The sequence below is a fragment of the Coregonus lavaretus genome (assembly GCF_964263955.1).
Source record: "Coregonus lavaretus genome assembly, chromosome: 11".
Taxonomy (NCBI): Eukaryota; Metazoa; Chordata; class Actinopteri; order Salmoniformes; family Salmonidae; genus Coregonus; species Coregonus lavaretus.
This window is the reverse complement of record NC_139998.1, coordinates 48,243,680-48,259,481: the sequence shown is the minus strand read 5'-3', so window position 1 is coordinate 48,259,481 and position 15,802 is coordinate 48,243,680. Positions and strand designations below refer to the sequence as shown.

The 15,802-nt window shown below is 42.2% G+C and overlaps 1 protein-coding gene across 1 annotated transcript in view; it reads right to left on the bottom strand.

Moving 5' to 3' along the window:
• Positions 1-2,616: 2,616 nt before the first annotated feature.
• LOC311137242 (zinc transporter 7-like) overlaps positions 2,617-15,802 on the bottom strand; it is a 30,652-nt gene continuing 17,466 nt past the window's right edge. Inside the window, exons 9-11 of the mRNA XM_084171625.1 lie at positions 4,383-4,473; positions 4,131-4,280; positions 2,617-3,709 (exon numbers count right to left, since the gene is read on the bottom strand). Of these exons, the coding sequence (XP_084027751.1) occupies positions 3,662-3,709; positions 4,131-4,280; positions 4,383-4,473 (289 nt within the window). The 3' untranslated portion in view covers positions 2,617-3,661. The remainder of the gene's footprint in view (positions 3,710-4,130; positions 4,281-4,382; positions 4,474-15,802) is intronic.

Below are 15,802 nucleotides of genomic sequence, written 5' to 3'. Positions count from 1 at the left end.
TGTATTGGCCAGTCTAAGATATGGCTTTTTCTTTGCAACTCTGCCTACTGATGGTTGCTGATAATGGGCCTCTGTACGCCTATGTAGATATTCCATTAAAAATCAGCTGTTTCCAGCTACAATAGCCATTTACAACATTAACAATGTCAACACTGTATTTCTGATCAATGTTATTTTAATGGACAAAAAAAGTTATTTTGAAAAGGTAGTAATATATATATATATATATATATATATATATATATATATATATACAGTCAAAAGTTTGGACACACCTACTCATTCAAGGGTTTTCTGTCAGGTGGATGGATTATCTTGGCAAAGGAGAAATGTTCACTAACAGGGATGTAAACAAATTTGTGAGAAATAAGCTTTTTGTGCGTATGGAGCATTTCTGGGATCTTTAATTTCAGTTCATGAAACATGGGACCAACACTTTACTTGTTGTGTTTATATTTTTGTTCAGTATACTGTAATTCTGATCTAGCACCAGAATGAAACACTGCCAAAAAAACAGCTAGATTTCAGAGTGCTGAACAAATACAGATATGTTCCGTTTGACCTACACAGTACAGTACAGAACAGGGTGCTTGGCATAATGCCATGTCCTTCTTTTCTCCTTCCTTGTGAATGTCTTTACTAGTAACAAAGGGCTTGTCTACACCTGTCAATTAGATGCAGCTTTTATATTCCGAACAAGATGTCTCCTCCACAGCACTTGTAGCAGTGGAGGGTGCTGAGTGGAGGACGGCTCATAATAATGGCTGGAACAGAGCGAATGGAATGGCATCAAACACATGGAAACCATGTGTTCGATGTATTTGATACCATTCCGCTCCAGCAGGTAGGTAGCTTAGTGGGTAAGAGCGTTGTGCCAGTAACCGAAAGGTCGCTGGTTCTAATCCCCGAGCCGACTAGGTGAAAAATCTGTCGATGTGTCCTTAAGCAAGGCACTTAACCCTAATTGCTCCTGTAAGTCGCTCTGGATAAGAGCGTCTGCTAAATGACTAAAATGTAAATGTAATTACCATGAGCCCGTCCTCCCCAATTAAGGTCCCACCAACCTCCTGTGACTTGTAGGTCTGGTCAGGCCCTACATTACTCCAGACCTAACGTCCTCTGTGTCTTTTTCCTGTAAAGGGGCTGTAAGATGTTTGAACCCCCCAGGTATATGACCGTGAGCCAGGCAGCTGAGCAGCTCCTGGAGATGGAACAACACAGGAGGTAGCGTGGGGATGACCTAGGTGAGTGGCTAACATGCTGTACATTATGAATTAGTGGTTACAGTTATCCAGTCCCATCCCTCAGCTTTATAGTAAACCATGTGGCAGGGCTGCCATTTCGTTGTTATTCGAATGAAGTAGTGGGCCTTTAATGTGAGCACACATCAAAGCAATACTACTGATTTTGTCTCTCTCCCTCCCTCCAGCCATCAGTGAGGTATGCGTGGGTCTGGCCAAGGTGGGAGCCGAGGACCAGGCCATCCACACGGGGATGCTCCGCCAGCGGGCGTCATGTGACCTGGGCGGCCCACTACACTCCATGACCGTGACGGGTCACCTGCACCCGCTGGAGGAAGACATGCTACGTCTGTCAGCCGCCACCCCCGACATACTGCAGGACCTCCGCATGACTGACAGCTCAACGTACAGCTCCTAATGCACACACCCCATCTCAAGACTGACTCTCAGGATCTCTGAAGGTTCTCCACAAAGACAGTCTGAGACAGTTCCACACAGGACCATGTGTGGTATAGGCCTACCAACTCTTCTCCATACCGTTGATGAACGACACTAACACACCAGTGGGTCTGGGTGATGGGTCGACATCATGCCATTAAGGAGAGCCAGTGATTGCTTTAGGGTTATTGTACACTGAATACGCCAATGTATCGGGTAGTTTAATCTCACTATGGCCTTGGAACCAGGGTCACCAAATGATCTTGACGCTCGCTGGCCATTTGTCATAAAATGTCTGCGTGATTGAAGAGGAAATGAAGAAAAAGTTGACGGAGGAACACAACTGCTCAGTAAGATTAGTGTCTTGGTAAAGTGAAGCTGTCCTGTATTCTTGTATTAGAAAATGACAAGGCAGACTTAAGGCAAATGCAATCAGTTATTTTAGGGCCAGTTACCCAGACCCAGATTAAGCCAATTCCTGGACTTTAAAACCACTTTTTAATGGAGATTCTCCAAAGAGAATGCTTTTAGGTGATCAAATTTCACAATGTCTGGACAAGTTTTTGCTACTTCCTATTAACGTTATTTTCTTAAACAATCTTCGGAGATGCACAGCGCAATTGCAAAAAAGAAACGCTAGCTGGAACCTGGAACACCAGCTACCTTTTTCTGGGCCTGTAAAACCAGCCTTAAGAGTATGAGATTTGGTAAAGTAATTATTTACAGATAGGAAATCATGGATGACACATAACGGAGCAATTTCCTTGTTTAAAGACATGCACCACCTCTTCTGTCAAACATAACAATTAACAGTGGAACTGAACAAACATTGAGATGTACACAAGCTTTGCCAAACCTTTTCAAGGTGAAGTTTAAACTATTATCCCATGTCAACCTTCATTCCTGCATCACCAATAATGAGAAATAATATAAAATGTGCAGTAAAATCATTTATTACATTTCAAAAGATTGGAACTGGCCAACTGCAAACTTAAGACCAATGAGGGCAATGAAATCATGGGTTTTAGACTAACTTCATTTTTACGTCTGTTTTAACCATCCCCTTTGACAAGGTCATACGCAGCTGTTCATGGTTAAAATAAAGCTGCTGTGTGCCGTCCAGGGAATTTTTTCAAGCGTGGTCAAGAGGAATTCTTACAACTTTCCCTTAGGAAAAAATACCCTGACAACCCTCAAAAGGATATTGGATCAAAGATGGAACCAAAGGGTTGGAATAAAAAGACCCATGTCATTCGTCTGATTCCCTCCGGGTCTTGAAGGACATGATGATTCCAGTCTCACATACGTAAACGAATGGCTTTCCACACGTGGATATGACTGATTGTCCATGATTTGAGTCAAAAGGCACTTAAGAAACCCAGAATGACAGTTGAATGGCTCAAGTGTGCAAAGTGCAAGTAAATGGCCAAATGGAACATGCCCCCTAGTTAATTATGTGGGACTGGTATGATAGACGTACAAACGTTGATTATCGATGGGTCTTACATGATTGCAGGGCTTAACACAAAATGTCCATTGAAGTGTACTTGAGCTCCTATCAGACAATAGTTACAAATTTTAATTAAAACCCCATCTTAGTGGGAAAAAGGATCTAACCAAGACTTACAGTATGGCTTGTGAGGTTCTCAGACATTATTAAGACAAAGAAACTTCCTAAACAGTAGAATGGGTGGAGGTGTGTGTGGATGTGCAGTGTCTGAAGCAAAATTATTGTTTTCCTCGCAGATGTCACATCATAATTTGCAAGTTTTGGTTTCCCTCATTTTTTTTGTTTCCTCTCAAGAGTCAAAGTGTACTTGTCCTATAGCTGCTTCTGTCTTGGTCCTTGGTTTGGGATGTAAACTTTTGAGACCCAGAGAGATGTGGGTTTAGGGGGAACAAGGTGGGGAGGAACCCCCACAGCAGCACACAGAGGTCTTTGGTCCCAGGACTCCCGGGGAGATGGAGAGGAACGAGTCCTCCTACATTGCTGCCACTTCTATCTGGACATACAGTTGCCGTATTCCAGCCTGTGGATAAGTACAATGGAGACAAACTGTCAAGCTTTGCATCAACATCCGTCACAGCGAATACTTTTTCCTTTCACGTCTCGGACATTTCTGTGGCCTGTCATTACCTAGTACAGGTGTAAAGTCATTCTAATGTTAACAAGACAGTGTAATGGTCGTCATGGCAGAGCTCTTCACACCCAGCTTGTCGAACTCGGGTGCTACATCTTTGTTTCACACCTTCCACTGTGACTTGAATAGACTGATCATCTGCTCATAAACCAAGCAGCAACTTAATTTCGTCTGCTGACCAGTTGGCGGTTATTTTCCAATGTTACCAGTGATTTTGTGGTTTCCTATCTGCTGCTGGCTAATCAGTGTGTGTATTTGTAGGAGAATGGCCATGTGTGTGAAATTACAAAGGGATGGCTTCCTTTCCTACCTGTGTGAAAATGTTGTGTGTTTGGCTAAGAATCCATTTGCCGTCAGCGTCGGGTGCGATGAGCAGCTTGAGCGTGCCGATGTAGACGTCTGTGCATAGGGTCCAGAAGTGAGGCTCCTGCAGGTTGTACACACCCTGCAACTGCTGCACCTGCAAACACACAGTTCACGCAAAGATTTATAGTACCATTTCCCACCATGTTTTCAGCTTTGACGTGAGGGTATGGTTGAGGCATGGTTGTGCAGCACTTACCCTCTGGTAGCATTCTGGCAGGGCGTTGTCCAGAGAAGGCGGAGTTCGCTGCATCAGAATCCCGATGGACTCCCTCAGCAAGGGCACCACACTGGCAGAGGGTAAGGACGAAATGTCAGTTCAGCGTGACTTATTTACCCCAAACCCACACTTTCCTGTTAACACTCATATTAACCTGGCAGGCCCAGGGCCAAGGCATGCCAAGTCTGGCCAAAGTGATATCGTGCCACTGGGGCGGGAGCCAAGCTGAACAATATGAACCCTGGACAATGACAGAGCTTGTTCGGCAAGGCAGGTAGGTAGGGACCCATAACAATAACACAGGAGTGACAAATGTTATTTTAATTAGTGGAAACATGGGTAATATTTCTGCTCTAGGACTCTATTCAAGCCCCATCCGCAAGTTCAGCTTTACATCGTGATTGAAATTTAAAGGCAATGTTGCTGCTCTAGCAGAGACTGCAATAACGGTAAACGCTGCATATGAAGGCTAAATCGGAAATTACCTTTACATTTCTATTGCGGAATCTGTAACGTTTCAGCTTTACAGATTGAATAGAGTCCCCAAGTCTCTTCGGTCCAACATAAACCTCTCAACTATATGGATTTCCTCACAAATGGCTGGCCTAGGTCAAATAGGGAGGTTTTGCCATCAAACCACCTAGCCATATCTTGCAGAGTTGGAAGTCACTGAAGCTGCTTTCAGAGTGCAGGAGAAGTGCTGTGCAGACCTTGCTGGCTACAGCTGAGACTACTAGCATAGTTGAACAGTGCCTTCGTGAGGCTGGACAGTGCCTTCGTGAGGCTGGACAGTGCCTTCGTGAGGCTGGACAGTGCCTTCGTGAGGCTGGACAGTGCCTTCGTGAGGCTGGACAGTGCCTCACCAGCCACTCTTGCTCCTTCCTTTCGTCTCGCGGCCAGTTTCAAAAAGCCCATCTCTGTCATGGCACGTTCCGCCAGACCCGTATTCCAAAGCCACAAGGCCGACCACCACGGCATATGTGAGCCATTAGAGGGTTTGGCGTCTTTCCCTGTCCCCAAACCACACTCCCCTCCATCATCCCTGAATCTCCCCCTACACCCCACTTGGTCCTTGTCAACGTGGGCAAAACTTTGCTCTTTCTCCACGTCTACAGTCTTCCTTGCACTACTGTACACATTAGTAACACTACTAGAACCAGCTCATCGGCATCATTTTTTATTTTATTTAACTAGGCAAGTCCATTAAGAACAAATTCTTATTTACAATGACGGACTGGCAAGAGGCAAAAGGCCTCCTGTGGGGACGGGGCCGGGGATTAAAAATGAAAAGAAACAATGTAAGACAAAACAGACAAAAGACACTGACAACAACAAACAGTGTGTGAAGTAAAACATGCTTCCTTACATAAGGCAACGCAAACTAGTGACAACTACATGTCTCAAACTATCCATTTGTCCTTTGACCTCCTCCAGGGTCACCAGGTCCTGGAGTTTTAGCCCTGCTTGGTTCTGATTTTCGGGACCGTTAGCATAAAATAAGATTGAGATCTGACCTTCTATGTGTTTTCATTTCGAGCTAGAAGACAGGATAGATAAAATGGCAGTTTTCCTAAAATGCCCTTATAAATAAGAATGTACCAGTGTTTGAGCCTGCTTGTTGCTAGTCTACTGTACATTCTTCAGCTTTGCCTTTGATGAGTCTGGTCCCCCTACCCTACAATCCACCACGTAATTATGAAACCAAAGACGGATATGGAAATGTTATTTGGAAGAAATGTCCCCTGTAGCTCAGTTGGTAGAGCATGGCGCTTGCAACGCCAGGGTTGTGGGTTCATTTCCCACGGGGGGCCAGAATGAAAATGTATGCACTCACTAACTATAAGTGGCTCTGGATAAGAGCGTCTGCTAAATGACTACAATGTAAATGTAATATGGCTGATGAGAAAAGATAACCTTTCAGAGGACATTTGAAGTCTGGAACAACTTCAAATCATCAAACGGACTTCTACTGCACTAGTCTGAAGCCAAACAGAATATGTAGAACAATAACTGTGTAATTGTCATAACAGCCATGACCTTTTTGTTTTCAGTGTCATTTTGTAATAACTTGGAAACGCCAAACAATAATTCTCAAAACTGTCCTTGAATTGCAGCTAAATTAACAAATGAACAACGTTGTCTGTATTGTACTTTTAGAATAATAGCTTACTTGGTAATACAGAAGTTATGATTACGAAGTTATGGGCAGCCATTACAGAAGCTTTTATTTGTGCCAGCCTGACGTTAACAGTAATGAGGAGCCTTTTAGTGATCCATACATTTCCTGACTGCTCAGCACTGCTGGCCAGTAAACTGTGGTAACACATTTAACAATTCAGCACACACAAGCGGTTTGTGTAATATGTGTGGTGTACCTTGTATTCTACTGTGGAAGAAGCCAATAACCTCGGTGTATTAAGGCCATAATGTATTTCTTGAAAAGTCATTATTTTCGTAGTCAGGAGCTTGTGTCTCTTCTTGTTTCGCCTCATGATTTGATTCAAGAAATGTAGAATGTAATTCATACCAGTAAGTCATGTAGAAATATTTGTATTCTGTTTTCCAGAAGTACCATTGAATTTTTGTATTATTTAATCAAAAACTAGTTAACATTTTCAAATTCATAACATTCTGTTAGCCCTTTGTGCTTAAATGTCTGCTAAAATACAAATGTTCATGTAAAGTTACATTATTTATGACCTACTCAGCGGCCTCCATGTTTGCCAATGCTCTGGACAATCATCTGAAAACAGGAAAGCTCCCAGCACGAGGGGATTGCCCTGCTCTGACATCATACTATTGTTCCCAGCCTTCCTGTGTAGCTGACTAGAGGCAACATCATGGACTCAGTCACCAGAGGCCCACATAGCTAAGCTTAATCATAATAATATCATAACAATATCATAATAATTCATATAGCCCCTTTAACCTTAGACTTAAAAGCGCCTTACATTGTATTGAGTTATGTTGCCACATTCACTACCAATGTGTAAAACTACCAATGTGTAAAACTACCAATGTGTAACACTACCAATGTGTAACACTACCTTGGGGCAATTCCACGGAGTCAGACCCACATTCCTCAATGCCTCGGAACGAACAGTCTTGGAGTTTAACAATAAAGCAAAACATAGGGCGCTCCACCATGACAAGCCCAGAAGAAAAACAGGCCTCCATTAAGCAGATAACTGCCGGTCTCAAGGTAACAGACCGTTAATTAACATCAACACATTTAGCATCTCCTGGCTTCCACACATAGCCTACAAGCCACTGATGCAGACCTTTGGAACATCTACATTTAAAAAAGTCTAATAAATCCATGTAATGTAGCCTACACCTCCACAATAAATCCATTATGTATTTTAGACAGGTCTAAAGAAGCATGATATGAAGAAAATGTAGTCTATTTCAGAAGAACAGAATAGCATACTCTGAGTTGTCCTTATGTTAGGTCCTGATCTGGTTATGCCATATGGCTGTGGGCTACACTAGTTCATTTAGCAGACAAGATTTGTTTAGAATTCCGTGGTATTATTTTATATTATTTTATAGTATGAAGAATACAACTGAACAAAGCTGAATAAAATAGAAAGGATATTTTCTCCAAACGATTTGAGGGAGTGCGCACATGCGGCTATTCTGTTTTGAGCGGTTAACAAAGAAATAGGTCCTCCTATATGCTTAATTTAGAGTTATTCATGGAACTTCAGTTGTTCTACAAAACGTTGGGCTATATGTTTTGATTTTTAATACATTGTAAGGCTGCATGATGCGACTAATGATGATTTGAAAAAAGTTGCTTGAAAGGCATGAGCTCTGCTTTGTTTTTTTTGCGCAGGCTGTAAACACTTAATCCGTCTCTCATTCACAATTTGACAAGCACTTGATAATGCCTCAAATTTCCCGGCGACGTCGCCTTTGTGTGGCCGTGATGCCACCTAAAAAATCCATGCCTTTTGCGGCCAGCACTCCCTGAGTGCTACGTGCACCCAAAGCACCTCTCACGCACATGGCTCTCCATCACGTGATCGGGTCTTACTCACAGGCTACAAGTGAAGACAGACACATTGGGGATGCAACAGAGCGTCCTTATCCAATTCCGAGGTGCATACTGAAGATATTGGAAGAACTGTCCACATTTACTTTTCGTCAGCCAACAAGATGAGTAGGCCTAACAAACAGGAAAAGCACTAGCCTATGTTAATCTACTATCCCCCATAGTACAAAGGTTGACCTATTCTATTCATAGTCTGGGACAGTTGTGGGATGCGATATATCGCAAATTAATACAACCACTAGCATCAAAAAAACTTTTTTACGCAATGAGGCTGACGCAACAGTTCAGAACGTTTAGCTTAAAATGTTGATAGACTAGACTATTAGGCTATTTCTTCACATTATAAATGCAGCAATGCGCATACGCAAAGAGGGCTATAAGCGCGAATGTTCCAAAATGCAATCAATTAGCAGGATAACACTGTTCTCGAAAGTGACGGCAAATGCGATTATGCATGTAATGCTTTATTATAAAGGTACATTTTTATGGTGAAAATGATCTTCCCCAAACTTGAAACTCACACGCTGCTTATGTATACCAGTTAGGCTCTACACCTGTTGTAAAGCGGGTTCATGTACTTAATTTTAAGAAGTTTTTTGGCCACTTTAGTTGTGATACAAACCTTAGCAAAACATATAGGCCTATGGGCTAGGCTACATGACGTGTGACTATGATTCGGGAAAAAAGGCATTGTTTCTTGCCTTACGCTGGGCATCATTCACAAATGATAGGCTTATATTGTCACCCATCAGACTATTCTTGATTCAATCTTGTCTTTACATATACTAAATAATATATGTGTGAAATTTGTTTTGATTTAGAATGGACCATTATCATGCAACTGTCTCGAAACTGGGGCAGGGGAAAAAATACATGTAATCTATGCACTTAAATAGCGAATGGAGGACACTTTTCCCGTGGTTCATTTTCATGCCAGTCAGGTAGGCTATACTCCTGCTGTAAAGAGAAGCAGTATGCTTAATATCAGGAAAGTTGAGAAATAAACACAGTACCAGTCAAAAGTTTGGACACACCTACTCATTCAAGGGTTTTTCTTTGTTTTTACTATTTTCTACATTGTAGAATGATAGTGAAGACATCAAAACTATGAAATAACACACATGGAATCATGTAATAAGCAAAAACGTGTTAAACAAATCAAAATATATTTCATATTTGAGATTCTTCAAAGTAGCCACCCTTCGCCTTGATGACAGCTTTGCACACACTTGGCATTCTCTCAACCAGCTTCAGCCAACAAGTGCTCAGCATATGTGGGAACTCCTTCAAGACTGTTGGAAAAGCATTACTCATGAAGCTGGTTGAGAGAATACCAAGAGTGTGCAAAGCTGTCATCAAGGCAAAGGGTGACTACTTTGAAGAATCTCAAATATAAAATATATTTTGATTTGTTTAACACTTTTTTGGTTACTACATGATTCCATGTGTGTTATTTCATAGTTTTGATGTCTTCACTATTATTCTACAATGTAGAAAATAGTAAAAACAAAGAAAAACCCTTGAATGAGTAGGTGTGTCCAAACTTTTGACTGGTACTGTATAGTAGGCCTAGCCTATAGTAAGCTGATGGGATCCTCTTTTTAATAGAGGCCATCACTCCGTTTTCTCACGCAATTGCATAGCCTATAGAAATGTTGCGCAACACGAGCTCATGTGCTCTCATGAAGTTTTTGATTTTCGATTACATTTGCATTGATGTCAGAGTGATTAGAGGGACAATAGAGTGCTGAGTACCAGGCAGTTAGCAAGTTTGGTAGGCTACTAATGACCATCAGCAGCATCAGAACTTGGAGAAGCCTAATTACCGTGACTAAATGGTCACATGGAATTTGACTGCCTTCATGACTCGTGACCGCTGGTGTGGCGGTAATACGGTTACCGCAACAGCCCTACCTCCATCCACACATTCTGAATGGAAGCATATGTTCATCGTTACATTTTAAAAAAGGGACACAGACCCACCATGAATAAAGTGGGCTGAAAAGTTAGCCATTTTGAGAAGGCAAGATGGATACATAAATAATCTCAGACGTAAGGCCTTGAACATGATACTGACCAAAGCCACTGAAAAGAGGAGGATTAGGCGAAATAAGAATTCTAAGGAACAAGGAAACCTGTTATTAACGAAATGGAGAGCCAATGGTAATGTAGAACATGTGGGTTAAGCATGACATGCTAGTGTAATCTCCGCCCCACAACTAAGACCAACGCCTCTATCAGAAGTCCCTCTGATTGAAAGGAGCATGTGAAAACCTGTTATTACTGTCGGCTACACTAGGATGGTTACATTAAACAAACGGGGGAGCGAGGGAGACAGGGGAAGCAGAAGCTCCTCTATGGGCCCCGTGTAGCTCAGTTGGTAGAGCATGGCGCTTGCAACGCCAGGGTTGTGGGTTCGTTTCCCACGGGGGGCCAGTATGAAAAAAAATAAAACATGTATGCACTCACTAACTGTAAGTCACTCTGGATAAGAGTGTCTGCTAAATGACTAAAATGTAAAATGTACATTGTCTTCCAAAAAATGTCATTAAAACAAAAAACTGCACATTTTAAAGAAATGATCCCCCCAAAAAAGTGAATTCTGGTAGTTTAAGAGCTATTATGCATTAACTCCTTGAGTCAAGAAAACGTGAGGGAACAAAGAATGAAAGATTGAACAATGTAAACATAGCGTCTATGTGACCATCAGAAATGGGAGGGCTTTCACAGCGGTAATGTGGAAGAAGGGTTCCACATCTCCCTCGGCCATTACCTGACCTCGTGCCCCGGCCTGAAACTTCACATTCATTACCTGCCAAAACAATGTCTCTACTGCCAAGTCCAGTTCATGACAGGGAATTATGGAACAGAGGTCAAAAGGTAAGAGTAGGCCTTTTTGACTAATTAAGTCGTTACAGTGGGTATAGAAGTGACTGAAATCTTAGAGAATGCTTTACATTTCTATGAGGGACTTGTTCATTCAAAAATATAAACACAACAAGTAAAGTGTTGGTCCCATGTTTCATGAACTGAAATTAAAGATCCCAGAAATGTTCCATACGCACAAAAAGCTTCTTTCTCACAAATTTGTTTACATCCCTGTTAGTGAACATTTCTCCTTTGCCAAGATAATCCATCCACCTGACAGAAAACCCTTGAATGAGTAGGTGTGTCCAAACTTTTGACTATATATATATATATATATATATATATATATATATATATATATATATATATATATATATATACAGTGAGGGAAAAAAGTATTTGATCCCCTGCTGATTTTGTACGTTTGCCCACTGACAAAGAAATTATCAGTCTATAATTTAAATTGTAGGTTTATTTGAACAGTGAGAGACAGAATAACAACAAATAAATCCAGAAAAACACATGTCAAACATTTTATGAATTGATTTGCATTTTAATGAGGGAAATAAGTATTTGACCCCCTCTCAATCAGAAAGATTTCTGGCTCCCAGGTGTATTTTATACAGGTAACGAGCTGAGATTAGGAGCACACTTTTAAAGGGAGTGCTCCTAATCTCAGCTTGTTACCTGTATAAAAGACACCTGTGCACAGAAGCAATCAATCAATCAGATTCCAAACTTTCCACCATGGCCAAGACCAAAGACCTCTCCAAGGATGTCAGGGACAAGATTGTAGACCTACACAAGGCTGGAATGGGCTACAAGACCATCACCAAGCAGCTTGGTGAGAAGGTGACAACAGTTGGTGCGATTATTCGCAAATAGAAGAAACACAAAAGACCTGTCAATCTCCCTCGGCCTGGGGCTCCATGCAAGATCTCACCTCGTGGAGTTGCAATGATCATGAGAACGGTGAGGAATCAGCCCAGAACTACACGGGAGGATCTTGTCAATGATCTCAAGGCAGCTGGGACCATAGTCACCAAGAAAACAATTGGTAACACACTACGCCGTGAAGGACTGAAATCCTGCAGAGCCCGCAAGGTTCCCCTGCTCAAGAAAGCACATATACAGGGCCTTCTGAAGTTTGCCAATGAACATCTGAATGATTCAGAGGAGAACTGGGTGAAAGTTTTTTGGTCAGATGAGACCAAAATCGAGATCTTTGGCATCAACTCAACTCGCCGTGTTTGGAGGAGGAGGAATGCTGCCTATGACCCCAAGAACACCATCCCCACCGTCAAACGTCGAGGTGGAAACATTATGCTTTGGGGGTGTTTTTCTGCTAAGGGGGCAGGACAACTTCACCACATCAAAGGGACGATAGACGGGGCCATGTACTGTCAAGTCTTGGGTGAGAACCTCCTTCCCTCAGCCAGGGCATTGAAAATGGGTCGTGGATGGGTATTCCAGCATGACAATGACCCAAAACACACGGCCAAGGCAACAAAGGACTGGCTCAAGAAGAAGCACATTATGGTCTTGGAGTGGCCTAGCCTGTCTCCAGACCTTAATCACATAGAAAATCTGTGGAGGGAGCTGAAGGTTCGAGTTGCCAAATGTCAGCCTCAAAACCTTAATGACTTGGAGAAGATCTGCAAAGAGGAGTGGGACAAAATCCCTCCTGAGATGTGTGCAAACCTGGTGGCCAACTACAAGAAACGTCTGACCTCTGTGATTGCCAACAAGGGTTTTGCCACCAAGTACTGAGTGATGTTTTGCAGAGGGGTCAAATACTTATTTCCCTCATTAAAATGCAAATCAATGAATAACATTTTTGACATGCGTTTTTCTGGATTTTTTTGTTGTTATTCTGTCTCTCACTGTTCAAATAAACCTACCATTAAAATTATAGACTGATCATTTCTTTGTCAGTGGGCAAACGTACAAAAATCAGCAGGGGATGAAATACTTTTTTCCCTCACTGTGTGTATATATATATATATATATATATATACACACATATACATACACACACACACACACATACATATTTATATACACTACCGTTCAAAGGTTTGGGGTCACTTAGAAATATCCTTGTTTTCGAAAGAAAAGCAATTATTTTTTTGTCCATTAAAATAACATCAAATTGATCAGAAATACAGTGTAGACATTGGTAATGTTGTAAATGTCTATTGTTGCTGGAAACGGCAGATTTTTAATGGAATATCTACATAGGCGTACAGAGGCCCATTATCAGCAACCATCAGTCCTGTGTTCCAATGGCACGTTGTGTTTGCTAATCCAAGTTTATCATTTTAAAAGGCTAATTGATCATTAGAAAACCCTTTTGCAATTATGTTAGCACAGCTGAAAACTGTTGTGCTGATTAAAAAAGCAATACAACTGGCCTTCTTGAGACTAGTTGAGTATCTGGAGCATCAGCAATTATGGGTTCGATTACAGGCTCAACAAACTGGCTCTAACCAGAATAGAAAGAGGAGTGGGAGGCCCCGGTGCACAACTGAGCAAGAGGACAAATACATTAGTGTGTCTAGATTAAGAAACATACACCTCACAGGTCCTCAACTGGCAGCTTCATTAAATAGTACCCGCAAAACACCAGTCTCAACGTCAACAGTGGAGAGGTGACTCCGGGATGCTGACCTTCTAGGCAGAGTTGCAAAGAAAAAGCCATATCTCAGACTGGCCATCTTAATCTTTTCTTTTTATTGGCCAGTCTAAGATATGGCTTTTTCTTTGCAACTCTGCCTACTGATGGTTGCTGATAATGGGCCTCTGTACGCCTATGTAGATATTCCATTAAAAATCAGCCGTTTCCAGCTACAATAGCCATTTACAACATTAACAATGACAACACTGTATTTCTGATCAATGTTATTTTAATGGACAAAAAAAGTTATTTTGAAAAGGTAGTATATACAGTGAGGGAAAAAAGTATTTGATCCCCTGCTGATTTTGTACGTTTGCCCACTGACAAAGAAATGATCAGTCTATAATTTTAATGGTAGGTTTATTTGAACAGTGAGAGACAGAATAACAACAAAAAGATCCAGAAAAACGCATGTCAAAAATGTTATTCATTGATTTGCATTTTAATGAGGGAAATAAGTATTTGACCCCTCTGCAAAACATGACTTAGTACTTGGTGGCAAAACCCTTGTTGGCAATCACAGAGGTCAGACGTTTCTTGTAGATGGCCACCAGGTTTGCACACATCTCAGGAGGGATTTTGTCCCACTCCTCTTTGCAGATCTTCTCCAAGTCATTAAGGTTTCGAGGCTGACGTTTGGCAACTCGAACCTTCAGCTCCCTCCACAGATTTTCTATGGGATTAAGGTCTGGAGACTGGCTAGGCCACTCCAGGACCTTAATGTACTACTTCTTGAGCCACTCCTTTGTTACCTTGGCCGTGTGTACATGGCCCGTCCATCGTCCCTTTGATGCGGTGAAGTTGTCCTGTCCCCTTAGCAGAAAAACACCCCCAAAGCATAATGTTTCCACCTCCATGTTTGACGGTGGGGATGGTGTTCTTGGGGTCATAGGCAGCATTCCTCCTCCTCCAAACACGGCGAGTTGAGTTGATGCCAAAGAGCTCGATTTTGGTCTCATCTGACCACAACACTTTCACCCAGTTCTCCTCTGAATCATTCAGATGTTCATTGGCAAACTTCAGACGGGCCTGTATATGTGCTTTCTTGAGCAGGGGGACCTTGCGGGCGCTGCAGGATTTCAGTCCTTCACGGCGTAGTGTGTTACCAATTGTTTTCTTGGTGACTATGGTCCCAGCTGCCTTGAGATCATTGACAAGATCCTCCCGTGTAGTTCTGGGCTGATTCCTCACCGTTCTGAGATTAGGAGCACTCCCTTTAAGAGTACCTGTATAAAAGACACCTGGGAGCCAGAAATCTTTCTGATCGAGAGGGGGTCAAATACTTATTTCCCTCATTAAAATGCAAATCAATTTATAACATTTTTGACATGCGTTTTTCTGGATTTTTGTGTTGTTATTCTGTCTCTCACTGTTCAAATAAACCTACCATTAAAATTATAGACTGATCATTTCTTTGTCAGTGGGCAAACGTACAAAATCAGCAGGGGATCAAATACTTTTTTCCCTCACTGTATACTGGAATGTAAACTTGCGAACTTGTCACGTCTCGACCACTACCTCCAAAGGTAGTGCACGACACTCTCCCGACAGTTGCCCCCCTCTAAGCAGGGCAGTGTAAACACAATTATCTCGCTGAGCTAACAATCTCAGGGTGTTTTCACACTAGGTGTGGATGGGGAGCTGATCGTGGACTATAGGAGAAAGAGGGGAGAGCATGCCCCCATCCACATCGACGGGGCTGTTGTGGAGCGGGTCGAGAGCTTCAAGTTCCATGGCATCCACATCACTAAGGACTTAACATGGTCCACAAACACCCACACAGTCGTGAAGCGGGCA